Source organism: Convolutriloba macropyga, chromosome 6, assembly GCF_964194025.1.
Source record: "Convolutriloba macropyga chromosome 6, txConMacr16.3, whole genome shotgun sequence".
Taxonomy (NCBI): Eukaryota; Metazoa; Xenacoelomorpha; order Acoela; family Convolutidae; genus Convolutriloba; species Convolutriloba macropyga.
In genome coordinates this window covers 74,877,937-74,901,441 of record NC_134473.1, presented here as the reverse complement: position 1 = coordinate 74,901,441, position 23,505 = coordinate 74,877,937, and the positions used below count along the sequence as shown (strand labels likewise).

The following is a 23,505-nucleotide window of genomic DNA, read 5'->3' as shown; positions in this document are numbered from 1 at the left end:
ATTAATTTTTTAAACCCGCGATATGTGTCCAGAATCTGCAATTCAATATTATGCGCTATACCACAACATTCAACGTTGTGATATCCCTCAGTCGAATTTTTCTTTTGATGCTCCGAGGTTCTAGTGATAACATGTCGGCTGGTCAGGTCATGGATGGAACTGCTTCCTTTACATGTAATTTTATATACCACAAGCGATTTCAAATTATTATCAAAAGAACATTTCAGTGCGAGCAAGCAAGTTTCTAATTTTCTTGTGGTGAAAATGATTTGAACATCAAACATTTTTTTCAGTCTTTATGCAAAAGCTAGAGTGATATTTCCTCAGTATTGAACAAAAACATCGTATTGAGCTCATTTTTCTTGAGACCTTCAATTGTTTTGAGATTTTGTTCATTTATCGGGGTTTTGCTTTAACCTTTTCCTCTGTGACTATTTTATCCTAAATCTTTTCCCTTTAACAATAATGGAAGACCACTCATTTGGCAACTGATTATCAGTGTAGATCTATTGATTTTTTAGGGAGCTACATCAATGGATTGCCAGTCACTGGTTGCATTGAAAATCCTATATACTGTCCCTTCAACCACATACTTCTTATGTTGTAACGTGGAACAGCTACGAACAATCCTGATTATGCTGATATCAGTCGATTTTCGATTCCCATGACATCTAATTTTTCTTCCATCGGTTACGTTTATGTTCAGATCTAGGAACGCCAGGCATACGTTACAGTTGGGTGTCTCAAGAGTGAATTGTACACTTTTGTCAAGAGAAATTGCACACTCAAGGTAATCTAGAGGGTTTACTCTTGACAGAGCAGACTATGTCATCCAAATACCTCTTGGACTGTTTTAATTCCTGTGTGTCCTCTGTCGTACATTTTCTTGCACAATATGAGCAGATCCATAAATTTTCCTGCATTTTTCTACATTCAGTGTCAGTGCTAGCTTGGCCTTTTGCTTGAAACCAGTTTTTGCATGATTCCCACCTGACTCATCTCATTTCCCTCGGAATGTAACGCGCCGCTTACAATCGATGAACATTTCCCTAATGTCAGGAGTTTTGTTCTCGCATGCTAAACATTCCGATTGAGTGTACCAATTTTTTTACTCTGAAAGTGGACATTTGTTACGGCTAGGGTCAACAGGCTCTTCATAGTTGACCTCTGGATCTCAGGATCCTCGTCACTGGATCACAGTTCTTCAAAGTTCTCATATTGCAGTTAATCGATTTAAATAATAATTTTAGAAAGCTAGCTGCCAAAACTTCAAAGCAACGCGAATTGGAGACTGTAATGAAAGATGAAATTTCAACAATAATAGACAAAAGTTGTGATCTTTTAAAAATCAACAATTCTAGACATTACCCAGAGGAATCAATCCCCAAATCATGTGACAAACTACTCTGATGAATTACTTTTAAGCTAGCGAATTTTTAAAACCCAGATCATCAATCCAGCTAAAGCACATGCTCAATTCTGACACTATCTTTTTACTATCTGCTCTTTGTTAGAGCGAAATTTACCTGTTCTCGATATCAATTGAAAACTCTTCCAGATTTTTTGTTTAGCTAAAAATCTTTGAAATCGATAAAAAATTGTTAAATTACTCGAACAATTTCGCAATAACTTGAGACGTCAGAAGTTTAAAACTTGTTAAGTGAATATTTTCAGATACGCAAATATACAGCAACGTGTCTTGATTACCTATTCACATTTTCAAATTTTTCTAAACTTATTTCAAGTTGCAACCATAAAATTTGTTAAAATGTTAAACGAACTTAAAAATTTTAATATGTGTCTTTTTCTGTAAGAATTTTGAATAGGAGAATTTCATTTTGTTCCACAATATAACGTTGCTCGCATTGCAATTCGAAATTTTTTAGGAAGAACATGAATTCAGCACTTAATTTTTCAGTGTTAGTTCCCTACTTTTGTACTCGTCCCGCGTACTCAGTTGTGGCTTGCGTCTACTAACGTGTAGAGCTTCTATGGTCATAAGTTTTTTTCTATCCTGGCACGGATTATTTATCTTATAATTGAAAGCCGTTAGAGCCCCGCAGCATTCCACTACATGTTGTCCAACCGGTGAATGGGTTTTTTGAAGCTCAGAAGTTCTCGTGGCCAAATGTCGACACGTTTGTCCAACATAGGTAGAACTGCATTCACAATAACTGAGCTCGTAGACCACATGAGGATTCAGATCGCTATCAAAAATAGATCGCAGTGATGGTAGGCAAGTACATATTTTTCGAGGTGTGAATATGGTTTTCGATTCGCACGTTTTTTCAATTTTCGTTTCAATTGCAGGCTGATGGTACCTCCATACTGCAGGAAAAAAAAATGGTTTCACTTCTCTGCTGGCAATTTTTGTCCCCTCGGTTGTTCCTTCTCGCCTGCATTTTTCAATTGAGGTTTAATTATGATTTTCTGTAAAGCATCGTTGATTATCTTGGAAGTCCGACTTTCAGGATTATAATTTTCTAGCCATATTTTTCTATTATCTTTCAGAGCTTTGTCAAAACTTTGCCACATGCTAGTGCTTCTAAAAACGCGATGAACAGTCCCTTCTACAATATTTTGTTTAGGCCATGTTTTTGTTTAGGCCATGTTTTTGTATTTTTTGTTTGGGCAATGATTTGTATTCCTAGAATCATTCAAGATATTTGCGCTTGTCGTTGCATCCCTCCTGTGAGGGTTTCGTTTTACCATGCAAAAAATTGGTTTTGCCATATAATTCAGTTAAATATTATTTTTAACTAATATTTTAGCGTGAGTTCCCGTCCCCGATATTTATCGGTTGCTTTTAGTCCCAGCTTCAACTTGCTGATGTATATCTTTGATGGTCATGAGTTTTTAACTCAGCGACAGGCATCATTATTTACTTTGTAAATCATTTTTTTCGGTTGTGCATTAATTTTAAGTCAACATGAAGAACGGAAAGTTCGAAAACGTTTGTTTTTAATTGGCAATAACTTTTTCTTTGAGCTGCTATCTTCGTTAAAGTTTGTAGCAATAATTATTCCAGTGGTCTTTATCAATGATTTTTTTTCGCTTGAGCACTTTATAGCCTAATCTTTTTGACTTCTGGTATAAACATGTAAAACCCGGAGTGACTGGAGAGCTCTGAGAGCCTTACTGACAATTTAGAAATGTGAAGGGTGGTACATTATCTTCGAAAGTTTGACTATTAAACATCAGAATAAAAAATTTGGGAGTTAGATAATCGTCCGACATTTGAGAATATCTGGAAAATTTTTGGATTTGAAATGTAAAATAATTGACAAAGTTGAATAGTTGGTCTGTTTTGTATTTATTACTACACTTTTGTATTTTAATACGCATTTTGGTTGAATATGATTCCGCTTGCATACATTCAGACAATTTCTAGTGTCCTTTTTCTTAGTGATGAGTAAGACGGTAATAAGAATATACGTTTTCGAAGTTTTGAGAAATGTTGTTACATAGATGAATGAGAAGAGGGTTTTTTTGCTTATAGAAAGGCAGCTGAAGGAATGAGTTGAGTTTTTATTATCGTGTTTGGTTGTGTTTATATCAATGAGTTATTTAACCTGGTATATTTTTACCATTTTCTCTAACCATTTTAGGAATTTCGCATTGTTGTGCTTACCCGCATGGGTCCCTGTTAGTTAAACTAACAGATATTATTTCTAAAAATTTCGAATGCTGTCCGTGTTTTTTAATCTTACAAGCTGGTCATACGTTCTATTTAAAGGATATTACAGCGTTACTTCTGCTTCAATTGATCTGTAACCAGTTCAATAAAAAATGTTTGTTTTTACATAAATCGTTTACTTACTGTATACTTAGTGACAGCTGTATTTTTCTCTAACAACATTATACTTCGCGACAACTGCATACAAGCAGACACTTTTTTCCCAATTGTCAATTTTTAAGAACTGCTTTTTGTACTCGTGAATCAGTCCAGATTCTAATACCACGAATTTACATTTATATTTCCCTACCAAGCCACCTTTAAAATAATATCAAGTTGTTTCCAGAATGGTACTTCAGACAATGCTCTGAGCGATTCGTAGTCAAGATTGACGAAAACTTGCTGAAGTCTAGGGACTGGGTTGAAATCAAAACCTAAAACAAGAGCTTCAAACAGAACCAATTATTATCCATAGAGCCAATGATAACATCCAGCTCGAAAAGGACATCGAATACGTTAGTTTTTCTCCTGGCTGCTGAGTTCGGCGAGCAAGTTGTCTCGGAAAACAATCCGTTTTTTGCTAAGTGTTCTCAAAAAACTTTAACGCACTCATCATAGTTTTCTCTTGTAGCTTGCGGTGAAGTGCGCTAGAATGGCAGGTTTTTGTAGCTTAGATTAAAAGTAACGTGCCCGTTCATTAATTTGGCGGGCTGGATCTCCGTCTGTTCTTTTCCGCTTTTGTAATAGTTGCTTAGAGTGCGTCCCTTAGCTCTCACAATCGTTTGAACCGGTATAAGCTTCCGGTAATAGCATTCGTAGAGTCGAGCCCCTACAATCTCATCTTAACGTTCACTTACCCGAATTATATACTTTTTAAGATCTTTTTTTTGTTTAAGAGGTCAGTTTCTCCAAAGTATTTGGAGAAAAGATCGTCACTAAATTCTGTTCTCTCCATTTTCTTTCCTAATAATTTTTTGAAATGGTTCAATTGATTGTTTAAAAATGTATTTATTTATTATTTTTGTAAAGATTTTTAAAATACAGTTTTATTTTTAATGACTGTCCCACCTAGATTGTTATAAACTTCAAATTACTTTCAACTAAATTCCCATCTCTATTTCTTTATTTCTTTTTTTAAAATTCTATTTCTGTATTCTACTGCTATAATTACCTAAAGAACAAAATTAGTTGAATTAACTTTCTGTAATTATTGCATTCTTTTTTGATGTCTGATCGATTTAAACAATTTAAAAGTAACAACACTTTTCCTTCAGTTTCAGGATTTTTTTTTCTTTCGCCGTTCGTAGTCAACAACTCACAATTACAACTAGGATCACAATAAAATTTTAACAAAACGACAGGACAAAACGAACAAAACAACAGGAGCAGTGCGCACTGTAAGTTAGCAACACTCTTTCCCCGCACTCTAGATCCATTTTTTACAAACGAGTAATAGAGTGCTCCCACACAAATAAGTTCCCACGAGGAGTTTCAATGGGACTCTGATATTCCTAGAGTTCTTGTAAACTAACGTATGCAAGACAAATGAAGAGCTGAATTGAATTCTGATTTGTTATCCCAATCTTAACCCTTTTTCGCTTTCTGAGCATTTTTGTTTTCAGTATTAAAGTGCTTTTCTTGTTTGTCTTTCTACAGAAACTCTGTTAAATATTTAGTTAATTTAAAATCTCTGTTGCCAATGTAATATCCGTGCACTTTATTCAGTTATAGTTTTGGTTGGGGGTTTTCTAAAAAGCACTTTGCTTCTTGGGTGTAAGCAACAGGAAATGCTTTCAGTCAAAGACTCTATTTAATTCAAAAATTAGAAATTCTTAACAATGTTATAAACTCAATTGTTGCAGAGTTAAAGATTTGAAATATTAAGTTATCAAAAAATTGTTGCAGAGATGAATAAGAAGAAGTTTTATTGCTCGGAGACAGGCAGCTGAATAAAATAGTTGAGTTTTTAATTATAGTGGTGGGTTGTGTTCACATCAATGATTAATTTACCTCGGTTTAATTTATCATTTTCTCTAACCAGTTTGCGAAATAACAGATAACAGGTTTGCCTGCTTGACCAATCGCGTCAAAAACAAACAAGCATTGGCGTATCCCATCATAATTTATGATGCGTTTGGTTTTCTGTTAAAATCCATTTTGCTTCTAATTACATTTGTTTCCATTACTAATAGTCATGGTGAATTTATTGAATGGTGTCTGTTTTTGTAATTTACAAGCATGTCATACGTTCTATATAGGGGTTACTACACATCGTCCGTGCAATATGTAGAGCTTCTATGGTCATAAGTTTTTTTCTATCCTGGCACGGATTATTTATCTTATAATTGAAAGCCGTTAGAGCCCCGCAGCATTCCACTACATGTTGTCCAACCGGTGAATGGGTTTTTTGAAGCTCAGAAGTTCTCGTGGCCAAATGTCGACACGTTTGTCCAACATAGGTAGAACTGCATTCACAATAACTGAGCTCGTAGACCACATGAGGATTCAGATCGCTATCAAAAATAGATCGCAGTGATGGTAGGCAAGTACATATTTTTCGAGGTGTGAATATGGTTTTCGATTCGCACGTTTTTTCAATTTTCGTTTCAATTGCAGGCTGATGGTACCTCCATACTGCAGGAAAAAAAAATGGTTTCACTTCTCTGCTGGCAATTTTTGTCCCCTCGGTTGTTCCTTCTCGCCTGCATTTTTCAATTGAGGTTTAATTATGATTTTCTGTAAAGCATCGTTGATTATCTTGGAAGTCCGACTTTCAGGATTATAATTTTCTAGCCATATTTTTCTATTATCTTTCAGAGCTTTGTCAAAACTTTGCCACATGCTAGTGCTTCTAAAAACGCGATGAACAGTCCCTTCTACAATATTTTGTTTAGGCCATGTTTTTGTTTAGGCCATGTTTTTGTATTTTTTGTTTGGGCAATGATTTGTATTCCTAGAATCATTCAAGATATTTGCGCTTGTCGTTGCATCCCTCCTGTGAGGGTTTCGTTTTACCATGCAAAAAATTGGTTTTGCCATATAATTCAGTTAAATATTATTTTTAACTAATATTTTAGCGTGAGTTCCCGTCCCCGATATTTATCGGTTGCTTTTAGTCCCAGCTTCAACTTGCTGATGTATATCTTTGATGGTCATGAGTTTTTAACTCAGCGACAGGCATCATTATTTACTTTGTAAATCATTTTTTTCGGTTGTGCATTAATTTTAAGTCAACATGAAGAACGGAAAGTTCGAAAACGTTTGTTTTTAATTGGCAATAACTTTTTCTTTGAGCTGCTGTCTTCGTTAAAGTTTGTAGCAATAATTATTCCAGTGGTCTTTATCAATGATTTTTTTTCGCTTGAGCACTTTATAGCCTAATCTTTTTGACTTCTGGTATAAACATGTAAAACCCGGAGTGACTGGAGAGCTCTGAGAGCCTTACTGACAATTTAGAAATGTGAAGGGTGGTACATTATCTTCGACAGTTTGACTATTAAACATCAGAATAAAAAATTTGGGAGTTAGATAATCGTCCGACATTTGAGAATACCTGGAAAATTTTTGGGTTTGAAATGTAAAATAATTGACAAAGTTGAATAGTTGGTCTGTTTTGTATTTATTACTACACTTTTGTATTTTAATACGCATTTTGGTTGAAAAAGATTCCGCTTGCATACATTCAGACAATTTCTAGTGTCCTTTTTCTTAGTGATGAGTAAGACGGTAATAAGAATATACGTTTTCGAAGTTTTGAGAAATGTTGTTACATAGATGAATGAGAAGAGGCTTTTTTTGCTTATAGAAAGGCAGCTGAAGGAATGAGTTGAGTTTTTATTATCGTGTTTGGTTGTGTTTATATCAATGAGTTATTTAACCTGGTATATTTTTACCATTTTCTCTAACCATTTTAGGAATTTCGCATTGTTGTGCTTACCCGCATGGGTCCCTGTTAGTTAAACTAACAGATATTATTTCTAAAAATTTCGAATGCTGTCCGTGTTTTTTAATCTTACAAGCTGGTCATACGTTCTATTTAAAGGATATTACAGCGTTACTTCTGCTTCAATTGATCTGTAACCAGTTCAATAAAAAATGTTTGTTTTTACATAAATCGTTTACTTACTGTATACTTAGTGACAGCTGTATTTTTCTCTAACAACATTATACTTCGCGGCAACTGCATACAAGCAGACACTTTTTTCCCAATTGTCAATTTTTAAGAACTGCTTTTTGTACTCGTGAATCAGTCCAGATTCTAATGCCAAAGAATTTACATTTATATTTCCCTACCAAGCCACCTTTAAAATAATATTAAGTTGTTTCCAGAATGGTACTTCAGACAATGCTCTGAGCAATTCGTAGTCAAGATTGACGAAAACTTGCTGAAGTCTAGGGACTGGGTTGAAATCAAAACCTAAAACAAGAGCTTCAAACAGAACCAATTATTATCCATAGAGCCAATGATAACATCCAGCTCGAAAAGGACATCGAATACGTTAGTTTTTCTCCTGGCTGCTGAGTTCGGCGAGCAAGTTGTCTCGGAAAACAATCCGTTTTTTGCTAAGTGTTCTCAAAAAACTTTAACGCACTCATCATAGTTTTCTCTTGTAGCTTGCGGTGAAGTGCGCTAGAATGGCAGGTTTTTGTAGCTTAGATTAAAAGTAACGTGCCCGTTCATTAATTTGGCGGGCTGGATCTCCGTCTGTTCTTTTCCGCTTTTGTAATAGTTGCTTAGAGTGCGTCCCTTAGCTCTCAAAATCGTTTGAACCGGTATAAGCTTCCGGTAATAGCATTCGTAGAGTCGAGCCCCTACAATCTCATCTTAACGTTCACTTACCCGAATTATATACTTTTTAAGATCTTTTTTTTGTTTAAGAGGTCAGTTTCTCCAAAGTATTTGGAGAAAAGATCGTCACTAAATTCTGTTCTCTCCATTTTCTTTCCTAATAATTTTTTGAAATGGTTCAATTGATTGTTTAAAAATGTATTTATTTATTATTTTTGTAAAGATTTTTAAAATACAGTTTTATTTTTAATGACTGTTCCACCTAGATTGTTATAAACTTCAAATTACTTTCAACTAAATTCCCATCTCTATTTCTTTATTTCTTTTTTTAAAATTCTATTTCTATATTCTACTGCTATAATTACCTAAAGAACAAAATTAGTTGAATTAACTTTCTGTAATTATTGCATTCTTTTTTGATGTCTGATCGATTTAAACAATTTAAAAGTAACAACACTTTTCCTTCAGTTTCAGGATTTTTTTTTCTTTCGCCGTTCGTAGTCAACAACTCACAATTGCAACTAGGATCACAATAAAATTTTAACAAAACGACAGGACAAAACGAACAAAACAACAGGAGCAGTGCGCACTGTAAGTTAGCAACACTCTTTCCCCGCACTCTAGATCCATTTTTTACAAACGAGTAATAGAGTGCTCCCACACAAATAAGTTCCCACGAGGAGTTTCAATGGGACTCTGATATTCCTAGAGTTCTTGTAAACTAACGTATGCAAGACAAATGAAGAGCTGAATTGAATTCTGATTTGTTATCCCAATCTTAACCCTTTTTCGCTTTCTGAGCATTTTTGTTTTCAGTATTAAAGTGCTTTTCTTGTTTGTCTTTCTACAGAAACTCTGTTAAATATTTAGTTAATTTAAAATCTCTGTTGCCAATGTAATATCCGTGCACTTTATTCAGTTATAGTTTTGGTTGGGGGTTTTCTAAAAAGCACTTTGCTTCTTGGGTGTAAGCAACAGAAAATGCTTTCAGTCAAAGACTCTATTTAATTCAAAAATTAGAAATTCTTAACAATGTTATAAACTCAATTGTTGCAGAGTTAAAGATTTGAAATATTAAGTTATCAAAAAATTGTTGCAGAGATGAATAAGAAGAAGTTTTATTGCTCGGAGACAGGCAGCTGAATAAAATAGTTGAGTTTTTAATTATAGTGGTGGGTTGTGTTCACATCAATGATTAATTTACCTCGGTTTAATTTATCATTTTCTCTAACCAGTTTGCGAAATAACAGATAACAGGTTTGCCTGCTTGACCAATCGCGTCAAAAACAAACAAGCATTGGCGTATCCCATCATAATTTATGATGCGTTTGGTTTTCTGTTAAAATCCATTTTGCTTCTAATTACATTTGTTTCCATTACTAATAGTCATGGTGAATTTATTGAATGGTGTCTGTTTTTGTAATTTACAAGCATGTCATACGTTCTATATAGGGGTTACTACACATCGTCCGTGCAATATGTTCTATATAGGGGTTACTACACATCGTCTTATGCTATATGTAAAGCACTTCACTTCTCGGGTGTAAGCTAAGAAAAATGTTTAAAGTCGAAGATTTTATTTAATTTTAGAGTTAGAAATACTGAACGATGTTACAGCGTCAAAAGTTACAGAGTTAAGATTTTGAAGAATGAGGTTATAAGTGTTGTTACAGAGATGAATAAGAAGAAGTTTTTTTTGGTTATAGAAAGGCAGCTGAATGAATGGGTCGAGATTTTTATTTTGGAGGTTGGTTGTGTTTATATCAATGAGTAATTTATATTGGTTCATTTTTACAATTTTCTCTAATCATTTTAGGAATTTCTCATGGTTGTGCTTACCCACATTGGTCCCTGTTAGTTATAATAACAGATTTTACTTTGAATGCTGCCTGTATTTTTTAAACTTACAAGCTGGTCATACGTTCTATTTAGAGGTTACTACAGCGTTACTTCTGCTTCAATTGATCTGTAACCAGTTCAATAAAAAATGTTTGTTTTTACATAAATCGTTTACTTACTGTATATTTAGTGACAACTGTTTTTTTTCTGACAACATTATAAATCGCGGCAAATGCATACAAGCAGACACTTGTTTTTTCCAAATCGTCAATTTAAAAGAACTGCTTTTTGTACTCATGAACCGGTCCGGAATCTATTACCAAAGGCTGTACATTTCTGTTTTCCTACCGAGCCACCTTTAAAATAATATGAAGTTGTTTCCAGAATGGTATTTCAGACATTGCTCTAAGCGATTCGTAATCAATGTTGAAGAAAACTTTCCGAAGTCTTGGGACTGGGTTGAAATGAAAACCTACAACAAAAGCTTCAAAAAGAACCAATTATTTGCCATAGAGCCAATGACGACATCACGCTCGAAAAGGACATAGGATACGTTGCTAATTGTACCGAGTTCACCCTAGATGAGACCAACAATGACATTATGCATCTACTGCTGGTCTAAATCAACTTCAGATTAGACCCCGTCCCAAAGGCACTGTGTATAAGCCACACTTCAAATCACTTTCAAGTTAGGCCAAAAAGTCATATCGTGATTTGACGTTATAAATACTGAAAAAGGTGGCCGTTTTGAACATTTCACATGATTAACCCAAGTGTCGTCTCAGAATCCATCGCATTGATGCAGGCCGCAAAAACAAAGTATAAGAAAACTGCAAAGAATTATTTGACAGAAATACGGGATAAACTAATTAATAAAAGACAGTCAGCCTCGAAAAACAAAATCTCGAAACGCAACTGCCACAAACATTGCGTTCATTGTCAGGTTTAACAATCGACCAGATTTACTTACAAAGTAAACAAACTTGTCTTTGAAAATATTTATATATTTCTAGAAGTAGAATTAAAATAACAACAAATTTTTGAGATTAAATACTGTTGAAATCAAATTTTCAACATTTTATTTACATGTATCACGCCAAATTTATTTCAATCTTTGTTCCGAAGTTTTTGAGATTCTTGAGTATGATGTTCTTTGTTCCAAAAAAGGAGTTTTTAGTTTCCTATTTGTTGTTCTCTTTCACTTGTTGGGATTGATAAAATTTTTAATTAACTTTTATCAAGTCAAGAGAACTTGCAAACTCAAGGTATTCTAGAGGGTTTACTCTTGACAGTGCAGACTATGTCATCCAAATACCTCTTGGACGGTTTTATTTCCTGTGTGTCCTCTGTCGTACATTTTCTTGCACAATATGAGCAGATCCATAAATTTTCCTGCATTTTTCTACACTCCGTGTCAGTGCTAGCTTGGCCTTTTGCTTGAAACCAGTTTTTGCATGATTCCCACCTGACTCATCTCATTTCCCTCGGAATGTAACGCGCCGCTTACAATCGATGAACATTTCCCTAATGTCAGGAGTTTTGTTCTCGCATGCTAAACATTCCGATTGAGTGTACCAATTTTTTTACTCTGAAAGTGGACATTTGTTACGGCTAGGGTCAACAGGCTCTTCATGGTTGACCTCTGGATCTCAGGATCCTCGTCACTGGATCACAGTTCTTCAAAGTTCTCATATTGCAGTTAATCGATTTAAATAATAATTTTAGAAAGCTAGCTGCCAAAACTTCAAAGCAACGCGAATTGGAGGCTGTAATGAAAGATGAAGTTTCAACAATAAAAGACAAATGTTGTGATCTTTTAAAAATCAACAATTCTAGACCTTACCCAGGGGAATCAATCCCCAAATCTTGTGACAAAAAACTCTGATGAATTACTTTTAAGCTAGCGAATTTTTAAAACCCAGATTATCAAACAAGCTAAAGTACACTCTCAATTCTGACACTATCTTTTTTTCTATCTGCTCTTTGTTAGAGCGAAATTTACCTGTTCTCGATATCAATTGAAAACTCTTCCAGATTTTTTGTTTGGCTAAAAAGTGTTTGAAATCGATAAAAAATTGTTAAATTACTCGAACAATTCCACTACAGCATTCCACTACATGTCCCACCGTTGAATCGGTTTTTTGAAGCTCAGAAGTTCTCGTGGCGAAATGTCGACACGTTTGTCCAACATAGGTAGAACTGCATTCACAATAACTGAGCTCGTAGACCACATGAGGATTCAGATCGCTATCAAAAATAGATCGCAGTGATGGTAGGCAAGTACATATTTTTCGCGGTGTGAATATGGTTTTCGATTCGCACGTTTTTCCAATTTTCGTTTCAATTGCAGGCTGATGGTACCTCGATACTGCAGGAAAAGTAATGGTTTCACCTCTTTCGCTGGCAATTTTTGTCCCCTCAGTTGTTCCTTCTCGCCTTCATTTTTCAATTGAGGTTTAATTGTGATTTTCTGTAAAGCATCGTTGATTATCTTGGAAGTCCGACTTTCAGGATATTAATCTTTTAGCCATATATTTGTATTATCTTTCAGAGCTTTGTCAAAACTTTGCCACGTGCTAGTGCTTCTAAAAACGCGATGAACAGTCCCTTCTACAATATTTTGTTTAGGCGATGTTTTTGTTTAGGCCATGTTATTGTATTTTTGGTTTAGGCAATGATTTGTATTCCTAGAATCATTCAAGATATTTGCGCTTGTCGTTGCATGCCTCCTGTGAGGGTTTCGTTTTACTATGCACAAAATTGGTTTTGCCATATAATTAAGTTAAATATTATTTTTAACTAATTTTTTGGCGTGAGTTCCCGTCCCCGATATTTGTCGGTTGTTTTTAGCCCCAGCTTCAGCTTGCTGATGTATATCTTCGATGGTCATGAGTTTTTAACTCAGCGACAGGCATCATTATTTACTTTGTATATCTTTTTATTCGGTTGTGCATCAATTTTAAGTCGACATGAAGAACGGAAAGTTCGAAAACGTTTGTTTTTAATTGGCAATAACTTTTTCTTTGAGCTGCTGTCTTCGTTAAAGTTTGTAGCAATCATTATTCCAGTGGTCTTTATCAATGCTTTTTTTCGCTTGAGCACTTTTTAGCCTAATCCTTTTGACTTCTGGTATAAACATGTAAAACCCGGAGTGACTGGAGAGCTCTAAGAGCCTTACTGACAATTTAATAATGTGAAGGGTGGTACATTATCTTCTAAAGTTTGACTGTTAAACATCAGAATAAAAAATTTGGGAATTAGATAATCGTCCGACATTTGAGAATACCTGGAAAATTTTTGGATTTGATGTGTAAAATAATTGACAAAGCCGAGTAGTCGGTCTGTTTTGTATTTATTACTACACTTTTGTATTTTAATACGCATTTTGGTTGAATATGCTTCCGCTGGTATACATTCAGACAATTTCTAGTGTCCTTTTTCTTCGTGATGAGTAAGACGGTAATAAGAATATACGTTTGCGATAAGACTGTAATACGTAAAAATATAGATATAACTAATAAAAATATACATCAGAAAATTGCTTTTCAGATATGAGTTTCCAATCCAATTTGAGAAAAAACACATTAACCTCAACTTCACCCGATAAAGTATCACGAGTGGACCATACCTCGCTAACCGTTTAAGTTTAGTTGCGCAATGTCATCTGGTTGGCAGCTTCCAACTAATGAAATTGATATTGCCTCTGATGGTGCATCAGGATCATCCCTTACGGACGATTTGGCTACCTTTCGACAACAATGGATTCAAGAATTGCACGACAATCTTCGTATGCGTGAAAGTTCAAATCGAGCTGAACACTCGGACCAGCGAGGTTCCGAGAACGAGCGGAAAAACTTGGCCCGGTCACTGTACCAGATTGGCATTGCTGAGGAGAGAGCCGGAAATCCATTCAAGGCGGTTAATTTCTATGCCAGAGCTTGTCGACTTTTTCCTGATATCGATCAAGAGTTTCGAGTGTTTCAAGATTCGCCTAAAAGTTCGGATACAACAACTCCGGCGCCTGAACAAGATGATGATTTATCTCTGGAACAAACGTCTTCTGAGTTTGCCTGCCTAAAGATCAGGAATGACGAGCTGGACATTTCTGAAGACGAATCTGTTTTCGCTCTGTGTGAGCCCAGTGAAGGATTTGACCACGATAAAACTCACATATCCAAGTTGCCTTTCGATGTGATGTTTATGGTCCTGCGTCACATCGCGTTCCCAGACTTTGACATGAAGTCTATCGAAAACTGTGGCATGGTCTGCAAAGGTTTCCGACTTCTTGCCAGAGATCCAGTGATCTGGAGGCAGGCGTGCCTGCAAGTTTGGGGCGATTGTGTGCCGCCTCAGTTTTCGAATGTCTCGTGGAGGGAAATGTACGTAAAACGCCCAAGGTTGAATTTCCATGGCGTTTATATAAGTAAAGTGATTTACACACGACAAGGCGAGCAAGCTTTTGAAGTCTCATACAATATTCTGCATACTGTTGAGTATTATCGCTATCTGAAGTTCTTTCCCGATGGCCAAGTTCTGATGTACACTTCGCCTGAAGATCCTAAGCTCGTTGTACCCAAACTAAAAGATACGAACTGTCGACTGAATGGGATCAAAAGAGGTCAGTATAAACTGCAGGAAAACAACGCGGTCATTGCCTTGAAAGACGACGAGCGACCGCAATCTTCTGGTCGACTAAATCGCAACCGAAACCCTCAACCGTACTACGAGAATTCGTTCTGCCTTACTTTGGCGATATCAGCTCTCGGGCACAAAAAGCCGAGTTGCAAGCTGTCTTGGGTTTCATATTCGGTTCAAACAAAGAAAGTGGTTCCTCTGATCGCCCCACGCATTACGGATTCTGGGAACATTTGGAGCGATGTCACACTAGGGCCAGTGACTGATTTTAATATTCACAATGCGCAGTTCAAGCCCTTCATCTTCTCCCTTGTCAGAAGCTACACAGCTGTACCGAACGTATGATAAACTAATTGGAACGAAAACTGAGTTAATAAACCTATAAAGTCTTAGTTAGAAAAATATTTTATTAGAGGTAGCTTTCTTCTGTTCCCAATGTTTAACGGATTCTAAAATTTACGTAGATTGAGTTCTTTAGTTTCTATAGCTCTGGATCGGTACATTGTAAGAATATGAGAAGTAGCTAATTTAGGACGGAAAGTGTTGAAAATAAAGACAGCAGCATTGTCGTGTTTGAGTGTATTTTACGAGTTAATTTTGAGATGCAGCTAAATTTTGAGACGCATCCTGAAACTTTATTAATTCCTCCAGCTGATTCCCATGAAACCATTTTTCCTCAAATATACTCCATAGGTTTTCAAATGTGTGGTTTAAATAATAGAATGCTGCTTAAAGTTGACAATGAAATGCCTACACCAATTTAATATAATTTAGAGAATTTTCAAAATAAAGGGGGCCTCGATTACGACTCCTTAACTGTGGTTTCCAGCAATATATTCAGGATTATGTTAAATTTTCTTAATTTTCCTTAACTAAATTTTCAACTGTCGAGATATTCAGTTGACAAAAGTTGCAGCAGAGAATTGTTTTACAATTGTCATTTTAATCACCCCTCATTTCTGTTACTTGGAGAAAAGTCCGTTTAGCCCGTTTGTATTCGCCCGTCTCTTGATACAGCAAGCCCAGATCCTCTAGAATAGCAATGGTCTTCTCTTCGTTCCTTTGGAACTGAAACGTCTGAAGAACTGATTTGTATATTGTTTGTGCCTCGGAGTAGTTGCCATAGCTGTGCAATGCTTTTGCTAGATAATGTTGAGTGTCAAGACAGACGAGTTCTAAAATGATAAAATCATTGAATAAAACGTTCATTTAAATTTAGCGAGAGATCGTGTGAGATTATACCTCCATAGTCGCTGCTAAGTAGGAATCGTTCAAATGCATAAATTTTGAGCAAAACGAGAATTTTCATACTGGTGACTAACTTGTACTTACGAATACTGAGAAATTGAAATCATGTAAGAAGGTACTGCTTTATTGCAACGTACCCTTTTTTGTTCAACAGAAAACGTAACCAAATTCTTAAAAAATATTTTGTATGCATTTTCAGAAATTACGAGTTTTGTTTGAACTCAGAAAATCAAATAAAAGATATTTTGTTTTTGTTTTTTTTTGTAATATTCTCTTGAGCTATAACAACAAAAAATGTTTCAAAGAATTGAGACCTACTTCCTCAAATTTCAAAATTTTCTTAACCTTTATTATTAACTTCTCTAGCTTTATAACCGTAGATTTTCCATTAATAATTTTAATTATCGATGTTGGATTATTCTCAAAATTATGGTTTGATTAAATTCGCTTTTTAAAAAATTTTTAAGATTATGCTTGAACTCAGCAGAGCACAGTTCGAGCAGCGTATACTAAACTTGCAACTATGATCGCATTAATTTATTTCAATAAAATTCAAGCATTGATTGTAGATAGTTTGGCGAACTATATCCATGCCTATGCGTTTTACTTGTGAATTTTTGAGATCTGCAGTGCGGACTAACCGCAAAATAATTTTAGCGCCATAAAAACTTTAACAGCTCAAACTTACCACAAGAAAGTGAAAACCGGAAGGCAAAGTTTTTTTCATCGATTCGTGAAGAGTATCACTCAAAAATTCTTCTCAGCTACGTTGTTATTTATGATATAATTCTACATTTAGAAAAAATTTTCCCGGAAACCACAAACTCGATGTCAATGATTATTGCAAGGAGTCACTATTTTGCTTTTCCGAGAAGCTTGTTTTAATATCTTAATATCAATTTTCGGTCTAAAGGGAAGATATTTATACTAAACAGGAAAAGTGGTCATTGTTTCGTTGTCTTCGGCTGTAACAAAAGAAACATTACGTTCAAACGAACAATATAAAAGTTGTTTGTTTTTAGTTATTAGCAAGAAAATATGACAGAAAAGTAACAACCAGTAATTAGTTCCGTTTGACAAAATATTTAAATTTTCTCAAAAAGTTTCAAAATTCCCTTTTTGCGCAGCATTCTTTAAATGCGTTCATTCGGTAAAATTACGTTTTAATTGGAGAGAAAATTTGAGAACTCAAGAGATCATGTTATTAAATTCAACAATAAATTAGTTTTGTTGTACTTCGATTATTGATGTCACCTATTCGCCAAGTTCCAAGAAATTTTGCTTTAACTCTCAAGCGACGGGTGAGTGGTTGGTCTCGGTAGCAAACAGCTGGAGCATAGGATTGCTAGCATTGGGGATTGTGGGTAGCGTATAGCGGGGTCTGATGGGGACGCAAGCGAATTTGGGGGGGGGGGGGGTTGTTTGGCGGGGCTGAACGAGAGGGGTGGGGTCAAATGGAGGGTTGGCCAAATGGAGGATGGGGTAGGGATGAGCGTGGAGTAGGGAGGGGGAATTAACTGAGGGCGGCGGGGTTCTTACTTCTTGAACCGCCCTTAACACCGTAAATTTTTAGGTCTCCTCAGCCGTTTCTGTTAATCGCATAATTAGAGATTAATGAGGCATAAAATTAAAGCTTCATTCACTTAATGCCCTCCTGACTTTATCTGTTTATCCTGTTTTGAGGTCAAAAAGGTAAGTGTCGAATGAAAATTTTGTCTAGCGAAAAATCACATTAATAAAGACCGCAGGACTAATATAATTGTTACAAACTTTGTTTGAGAGCAATGAATCACATTGATATACTTTATTGGAAATTTCTTTTCTTTTAATAACGAGTGTCGTTATTTTGAGCAGGTTTTAGTAATATAGCTTAGATTATATTAATTCAAAGCAAAAATTAGCTGTTTTTAAAAGAACGTGATAAAATAGTCTTCAGCAGAACAGTACGAAAATGCAAAGCAATTTTTGATGGAAATAATTGATGCAAAAACTAAAAAGAACTCCATTTTTTCAGCAAGTGGCCATGGATATTATTATATTTTCAGTTGAGTGTCAGGTCTCACGGCAAATAAAGAGAATATCTAGTGATATCTGTTTTAGCAACAAATTGATTGAAAAGGACGAATCATTAGAAAAATTTGATTACTTTATCCTACAGTTTTTTGTTTTCCAGTAAAGATGATTCATCAAAAATTGTATTCTATTTTTCTTATGCTGTATCCAAAGTTAGCATGTAGTTAATCTCTAGTTGAACGATAAAAATTAATTTAATGTCAGTATAATTTTTACAGTCAAGTGTTGTTCACAGGAACGTTCACAATGGGGTGCTCGCATTGTTCACACATTTTCCCCCCGGGGGGGGGGGTCGTGTTTGGGCAACTTTACTATAACCTTGTGGTTCAAATTTGACCCTGTATGCAGTGATAGCTTGCTCGTAGGCATCAATGGCCAGTTTGAAGTCGCATCTGTGGAAATGAGAGTTTGCTATATTCCTCAGAGCGTGTCCTAACAGTCCCTCTGTATCCTCTTCTACTGATAACTGGCTCTGTCTGGCTTCTAAGCTCTGTAACAGGGCAAAACCCATTACCACTTGAGGAATTTTCTACCCCTTACTGCTTGAGTTAGTCTTCAATTGTTTAGTATTTAAAATGCATAATTAAAACTGGTTCGGAGCTGAGAATGGCAATTTTCAGAGCTGAAAACAGGTCTTTTCAGAGCTGAGAAAAGCTGCATCAGAGCTTGAACTAAACATTGTCCTCTGTTCTAAGTTATGGTAATTTTTTTTCTCATATGCAGCTCTTATTGGCAAACTCGTGCCAGCCATTTTACCTTATTGTAGAATTGGAGTGCTTTGATTCCGTCTCCAGTTGCGAGGACGCAATCGCCGATGTTAGAATACACTTCTGCTGTTCTCAAATTCATCTCACCGAAATAGTACTCTCTGAAAACAGTATCTTGAAACAAGATAGGTTAAAAAAATCAATGTATCGTTGATTTTGTTGAGACACGGGAAGCTAAGAGTGGAAACCTTTATTGGCGGCAAAATTATGTTTTCTGTCATCAAAAACATTCCTTTCGATTTTGCTCATCTCAAAAATTAGGGGGACAGGTGGATAGTTTTTTGTTATTGCATAGAGTAGTAGATAACAAGCAAAACAGCAGTTGTGAAAGTCCCTCATGTTTTCTAGCAGTTTCTTCGCCCAGTCATTAACAGTTCGATTATTTTAAACATTTTAAGGCACAGCGGTTGGAGGACCAAAAGTTTTTCCCTAAAACAGACAATCTTTTGCAAAAAACAATTTCAAATAAAAAACTAGGGGATCGCCCGACTCGTTTAGAGGAAAAACGCAATTTTCGAGCCCCCTATAGGTTAATTGTTCCGACCCCACTTGTGGGGGGGGGAGGAACTATATACTCAAATGGGTTTTTTTTTGTTCCGTGAATTTTGGCCGACCGATATATCGTAGAGAAATGTGCGTGGTATCATTAAAAAGCTCGTCCAGCGTAGAATTCGAAATTAAAAAGATTTTTTTGAATTTCGTTTTTTTTTCGAGGAGTTATCGAGGTTTAAAGCTTTATGTGAACACTGGATATTTGGTTCACTTTTGTTCACTTTTACCGTAATTTTCGTTCGAATTAACGTTTTTTCTACGAAAAATTTAATTCAAAACTAGATTTCAGGCCAAAAAGTAAATCAATTTTAGGTTTTTAATAGACGAGAGGAGATAATAAAGACTAGTTCTAGTCTTAGAGGGAAGTTTAATATATAAAAAATTTCGAATTAGGTTTGGGAGCTCTTTTTTTTAAGAAAATTTTGCAATTTTTTTGTTTTTTCAAGTCACCTAGAGACTACTAGACACTTTTAATATCGAAGTTCCGTTAATGACAAACCTTTTTTACAATCAAATGAAGCCCAATGAACAAAAAATTTGTTTCGAAGGTATCGCTCATGTTTTTTTTTGGACTCGTATCTCAAATTTCGTAATTTCAAATGAAATTTTGATTTATTTTTTGAGGTTTTACTAAAGTTTTATAATCCTATGGCATAAACTTGTTGACTAAAGGTGATAAATTTGACTAAATAGATTTGCTAATGAGCATTAAGTGAACCTATCTAGTGCTGTGAGTGGACAGCTAATGGCTGTTAAGACTTTGAAAATAAATTTTCGAAAGTTTTTAAAAATTAGTAAATCATAAACTTATTTTTGTGAACTGTAAGTTCGTCTCAGTAAAAACAGGATTGAACTTCTCCATACCACTGCAACATAAGTTAATCTCATTGGCGCTTTTATCAAATAACTATTGGTTATACGTCTTCAATGCCACAAGATTTCAAATTTTTTAAAAAAATTTTTGGACATTTCGTTTAATTGTTTCATTTTGAAATCTTATCACGTCATCCTAATATTGATGGCTAAATCTTCTTTTAGTGCAGACGTCCAAAGGATCATAGATAAAACTTTCTGAGAAAAAAAATATGGTTTAAATGGCTTCAACACTTTCTTCTCCCATTTTTCTAAAGAAATTTTGATTTTTGCCTGTATTTGTTTTTTTTTCATAGTCATAAGACATATTGTGATGTCTTATTGATTACGTAGGCATCATAAACATCCTTGTGTTCACATCGTGGCATAGCTGAACGTATTCATTGAATTCCTATGAAAGCTTTTGAGTTTGATGGCTGTTAAGACATTAAAAATATTTTTTTATATTTTTTTTGAACATAAATCAATCTTAACCTTATTTTCGTGGATTGTAAGTCAGTCTCGGTAATGACAGAACCGCTTTTTTTCTACATCAGCAACAATTTATCTAGTTAGCGGTTTTGTCTTCTAACTATTGGTTTTTTTGACTTCGGTGCACGAGTTTTCATAATTTTTATAATTTTTGGATTTTTTTAAGTAATTTTGGTTCCTTTTGAAATCGTATTACATTATCCAATATTAATGGCTCCCATCGGCTTAGTGAAGACGTTCAATAGATCGTTGAAAAATTTTTCAGGGAAAAACGCTTATGGTTTAAATAGCTTCGACACTTTCTTCTCTCAATTTTCTACCGAACTTTTGGATTTTGCCTGTTTTTGTTGTTGTTTTCATAGTCAATGACTTGTTGTAATGTCTTATTGATAAATATTGGATGACAAACATCCTAGTCGTCACATCATTTAGGCATAATTTAGCGTATTAAATGCCTTCCGTTGAAAGCTGTAGAATTTTTTGACTTTGATACTATGGGTTTTCTCAAAAATTTCGTGGTTTTGATGTATTTTTCTTTGCCAAATGACTTATTGTGATGAGTTATTGATGTCACATGAATGAAACCTATGATTGCTATTTCAGCGAGGCTGAATTTAGTGTGTTTAATTAACTTAAAATGTAGCATTTTTTTTTAAAATTCAAACATCTATTTTTGTTATCTCTTCATTTGGTTGACAATTAAGTCAAAAATGTAGATGAGCTCGGGTCGGAACATCATATGCGAACGCACATTAACGAGCCGCCTTGTTTGTTCCAATTTTTCAGAAAGGGGCAACCAAGGCGAGCGAAACAGTAGCGATTAATTCGAATTCATCATTCTCCTAGAACTTTCAAGTTTCGACTATTTTCGGAAATATTTTTCAATTTTTCAATATTTGCAAAAACAAGAACCCAAAAGTGAGTTTTTTTTGGTTTAGCCATACACTATTGGACGTGTAACAGAATGGCGGTAGTAAATGTCATTCAGTTTTTCCGCTCATTTTTGAGAATTTGCCAAATTGTTTACAAAACAAATCTATTCAATTATCTATTCAACAAATCTATTCAAACAAATCTATTTAATTAACGCCAGAAGAACAACTTTAGTTCTGAAAATTGAAACTTGATTTCGTTGTTTTCTATTTTTTATTTAGGTTTTTAAGTGAAATTTTGTTCGCAAACGATAAATTAAAAGGAACGTTTTTCATTTGAGTCTTTGTTTCTAGGGGAGATGCAATACTCATTTTTTTTCAAAGTTGGATATCACCGTATCCGCTGTGAAAGTAAAAAAATGCAAAAACTCCCATATTTTTTAATTTTTTTGCTGACCGAATTTCAAATATTAGTTACCACATTTTCTGCGGTTAGCACATTCGTTTGTCTTCCCATTCTGCAGAAACCAGTTAACAATTTCCTTAAAAGAGTTTCAGAATTTCGTAGATCATAACCAATAGCAAGATATTCAGTTTTTAACTCATCAGTTAATAATCATGCAAGTAAAAACGATTTTTGAATATTTTATTTACATACTTTCTTCTCCTTTTTCTTATAACAATATATGACCGACACCTTTTCACTACGAATTTTATGGACATTTTTTGTATTCTAAGTTAGGATAGGTCAAAATTTAATTAAACACGAGCCGTTGTGGATTCATCCAGCTATGATTTCTCTGTCTGTCCTGATGAAATAATCTAGAAATTAGATAAAATTTTGAGCAATCTTTGATATTATAATTGTTTCTGATAAATTTTATAAGCAATATAAAAGCTACGTTTCAAAACTGTTCTTTTAGATGTTATTTCACTGGACATGTATTTCAAGAGAAAAATGAAGTTTGATACTAGGTCGTCAGATCTACTAGTTGTGCACTAAATGTTTAGAGAGTCTCAGTTCTGGTTTATGGCAACGATTCGTGTCGAAACTGTCAATTTATTTAATAAGCTAATAGGTGAAGATATTTTGCCAAGTACAAAAAAAAATCGAATATTCTAGTGTACCTTGTTTTTTGGGCTTTGTTAGAACTTCAAAGCTTCAGTGTTGTTGTCTTGCTTATGGTATATTCTACCAATGTGATCTGACACGTGGCAACGTCTGGGTGGTCAGAGCCATGATTCACTGTTTCCACTCTCAGTGCCTGAACACAAACCCAAGATGCTCCCACGAGTATCGATTTGAGCAAATGAATAAGCATGTTAAGTAGGTCCAGGTAACGTCTTAAAGAACGAAATTTGCTTATTGAACAAGAAATGCCTTCATGTTAGTAAATTTCACCGTTTTCAATCTTTTATAAATCTCTTCAAGTGTTATTTTCTATAAAGTCGTTCTCTAAAACTGTTTTTCAACAAATCATTGAAATTATCTTTAGATCACCAGTTCTCTTGGTTTACTGTCCGGTTCTCGTTATCAAACAACTCCCCCCCCCCCCCCCCCCACTCAGTAAAAGCAACAAGTAACTGCATACCGCAAAGTAGCTGTCTGTAGCTTCTATGAGCTGCCTGTTGTCTTCATAAAGACCTCCCATTCAGTGTAAAGAGCACTGAACAGAATGTTGGTCTTCTGAATAGGCGAGTTTTCTAAAC

The 23,505-nt window shown here is 35.0% G+C and overlaps 4 protein-coding genes across 6 annotated transcripts in view; 3 read left to right on the top strand and 1 right to left on the bottom strand.

Moving 5' to 3' along the window:
- The window catches only part of LOC142340621 (cyclin-dependent kinase 2-associated protein 1-like), a 575,438-nt gene that overhangs the window by 65,419 nt on the left and 486,514 nt on the right, over window positions 1–23,505 (top strand). The gene's annotated exons all lie outside the window — the stretch shown is intronic.
- Window positions 1–23,505, top strand: part of LOC142340620 (large ribosomal subunit protein bL17m-like) — a 435,605-nt gene that overhangs the window by 218,286 nt on the left and 193,814 nt on the right. The window lies entirely within an intron of this gene.
- Window positions 13,834–15,425, top strand: LOC142341215 (F-box only protein 9-like). The gene has a single exon (XM_075392137.1). The coding sequence runs from the start codon at window positions 13,962–13,964 to the stop codon at window positions 15,282–15,284; it is 1,323 nt and encodes a 440-aa protein (XP_075248252.1). The 5' UTR covers window positions 13,834–13,961; the 3' UTR covers window positions 15,285–15,425.
- LOC142341214 (uncharacterized) lies at window positions 15,786–23,503 on the bottom strand. Its single transcript, XM_075392136.1, has 5 exons — window positions 23,388–23,503; window positions 22,924–23,060; window positions 19,017–19,128; window positions 18,579–18,750; window positions 15,786–16,114 (listed from the first exon to the last, which is right to left on the bottom strand). Exons 3-5 carry the CDS (start codon window positions 19,107–19,109, stop codon window positions 15,882–15,884), a joined length of 498 nt encoding a protein of 165 aa, XP_075248251.1. The 5' UTR covers window positions 19,110–19,128; window positions 22,924–23,060; window positions 23,388–23,503; the 3' UTR covers window positions 15,786–15,881.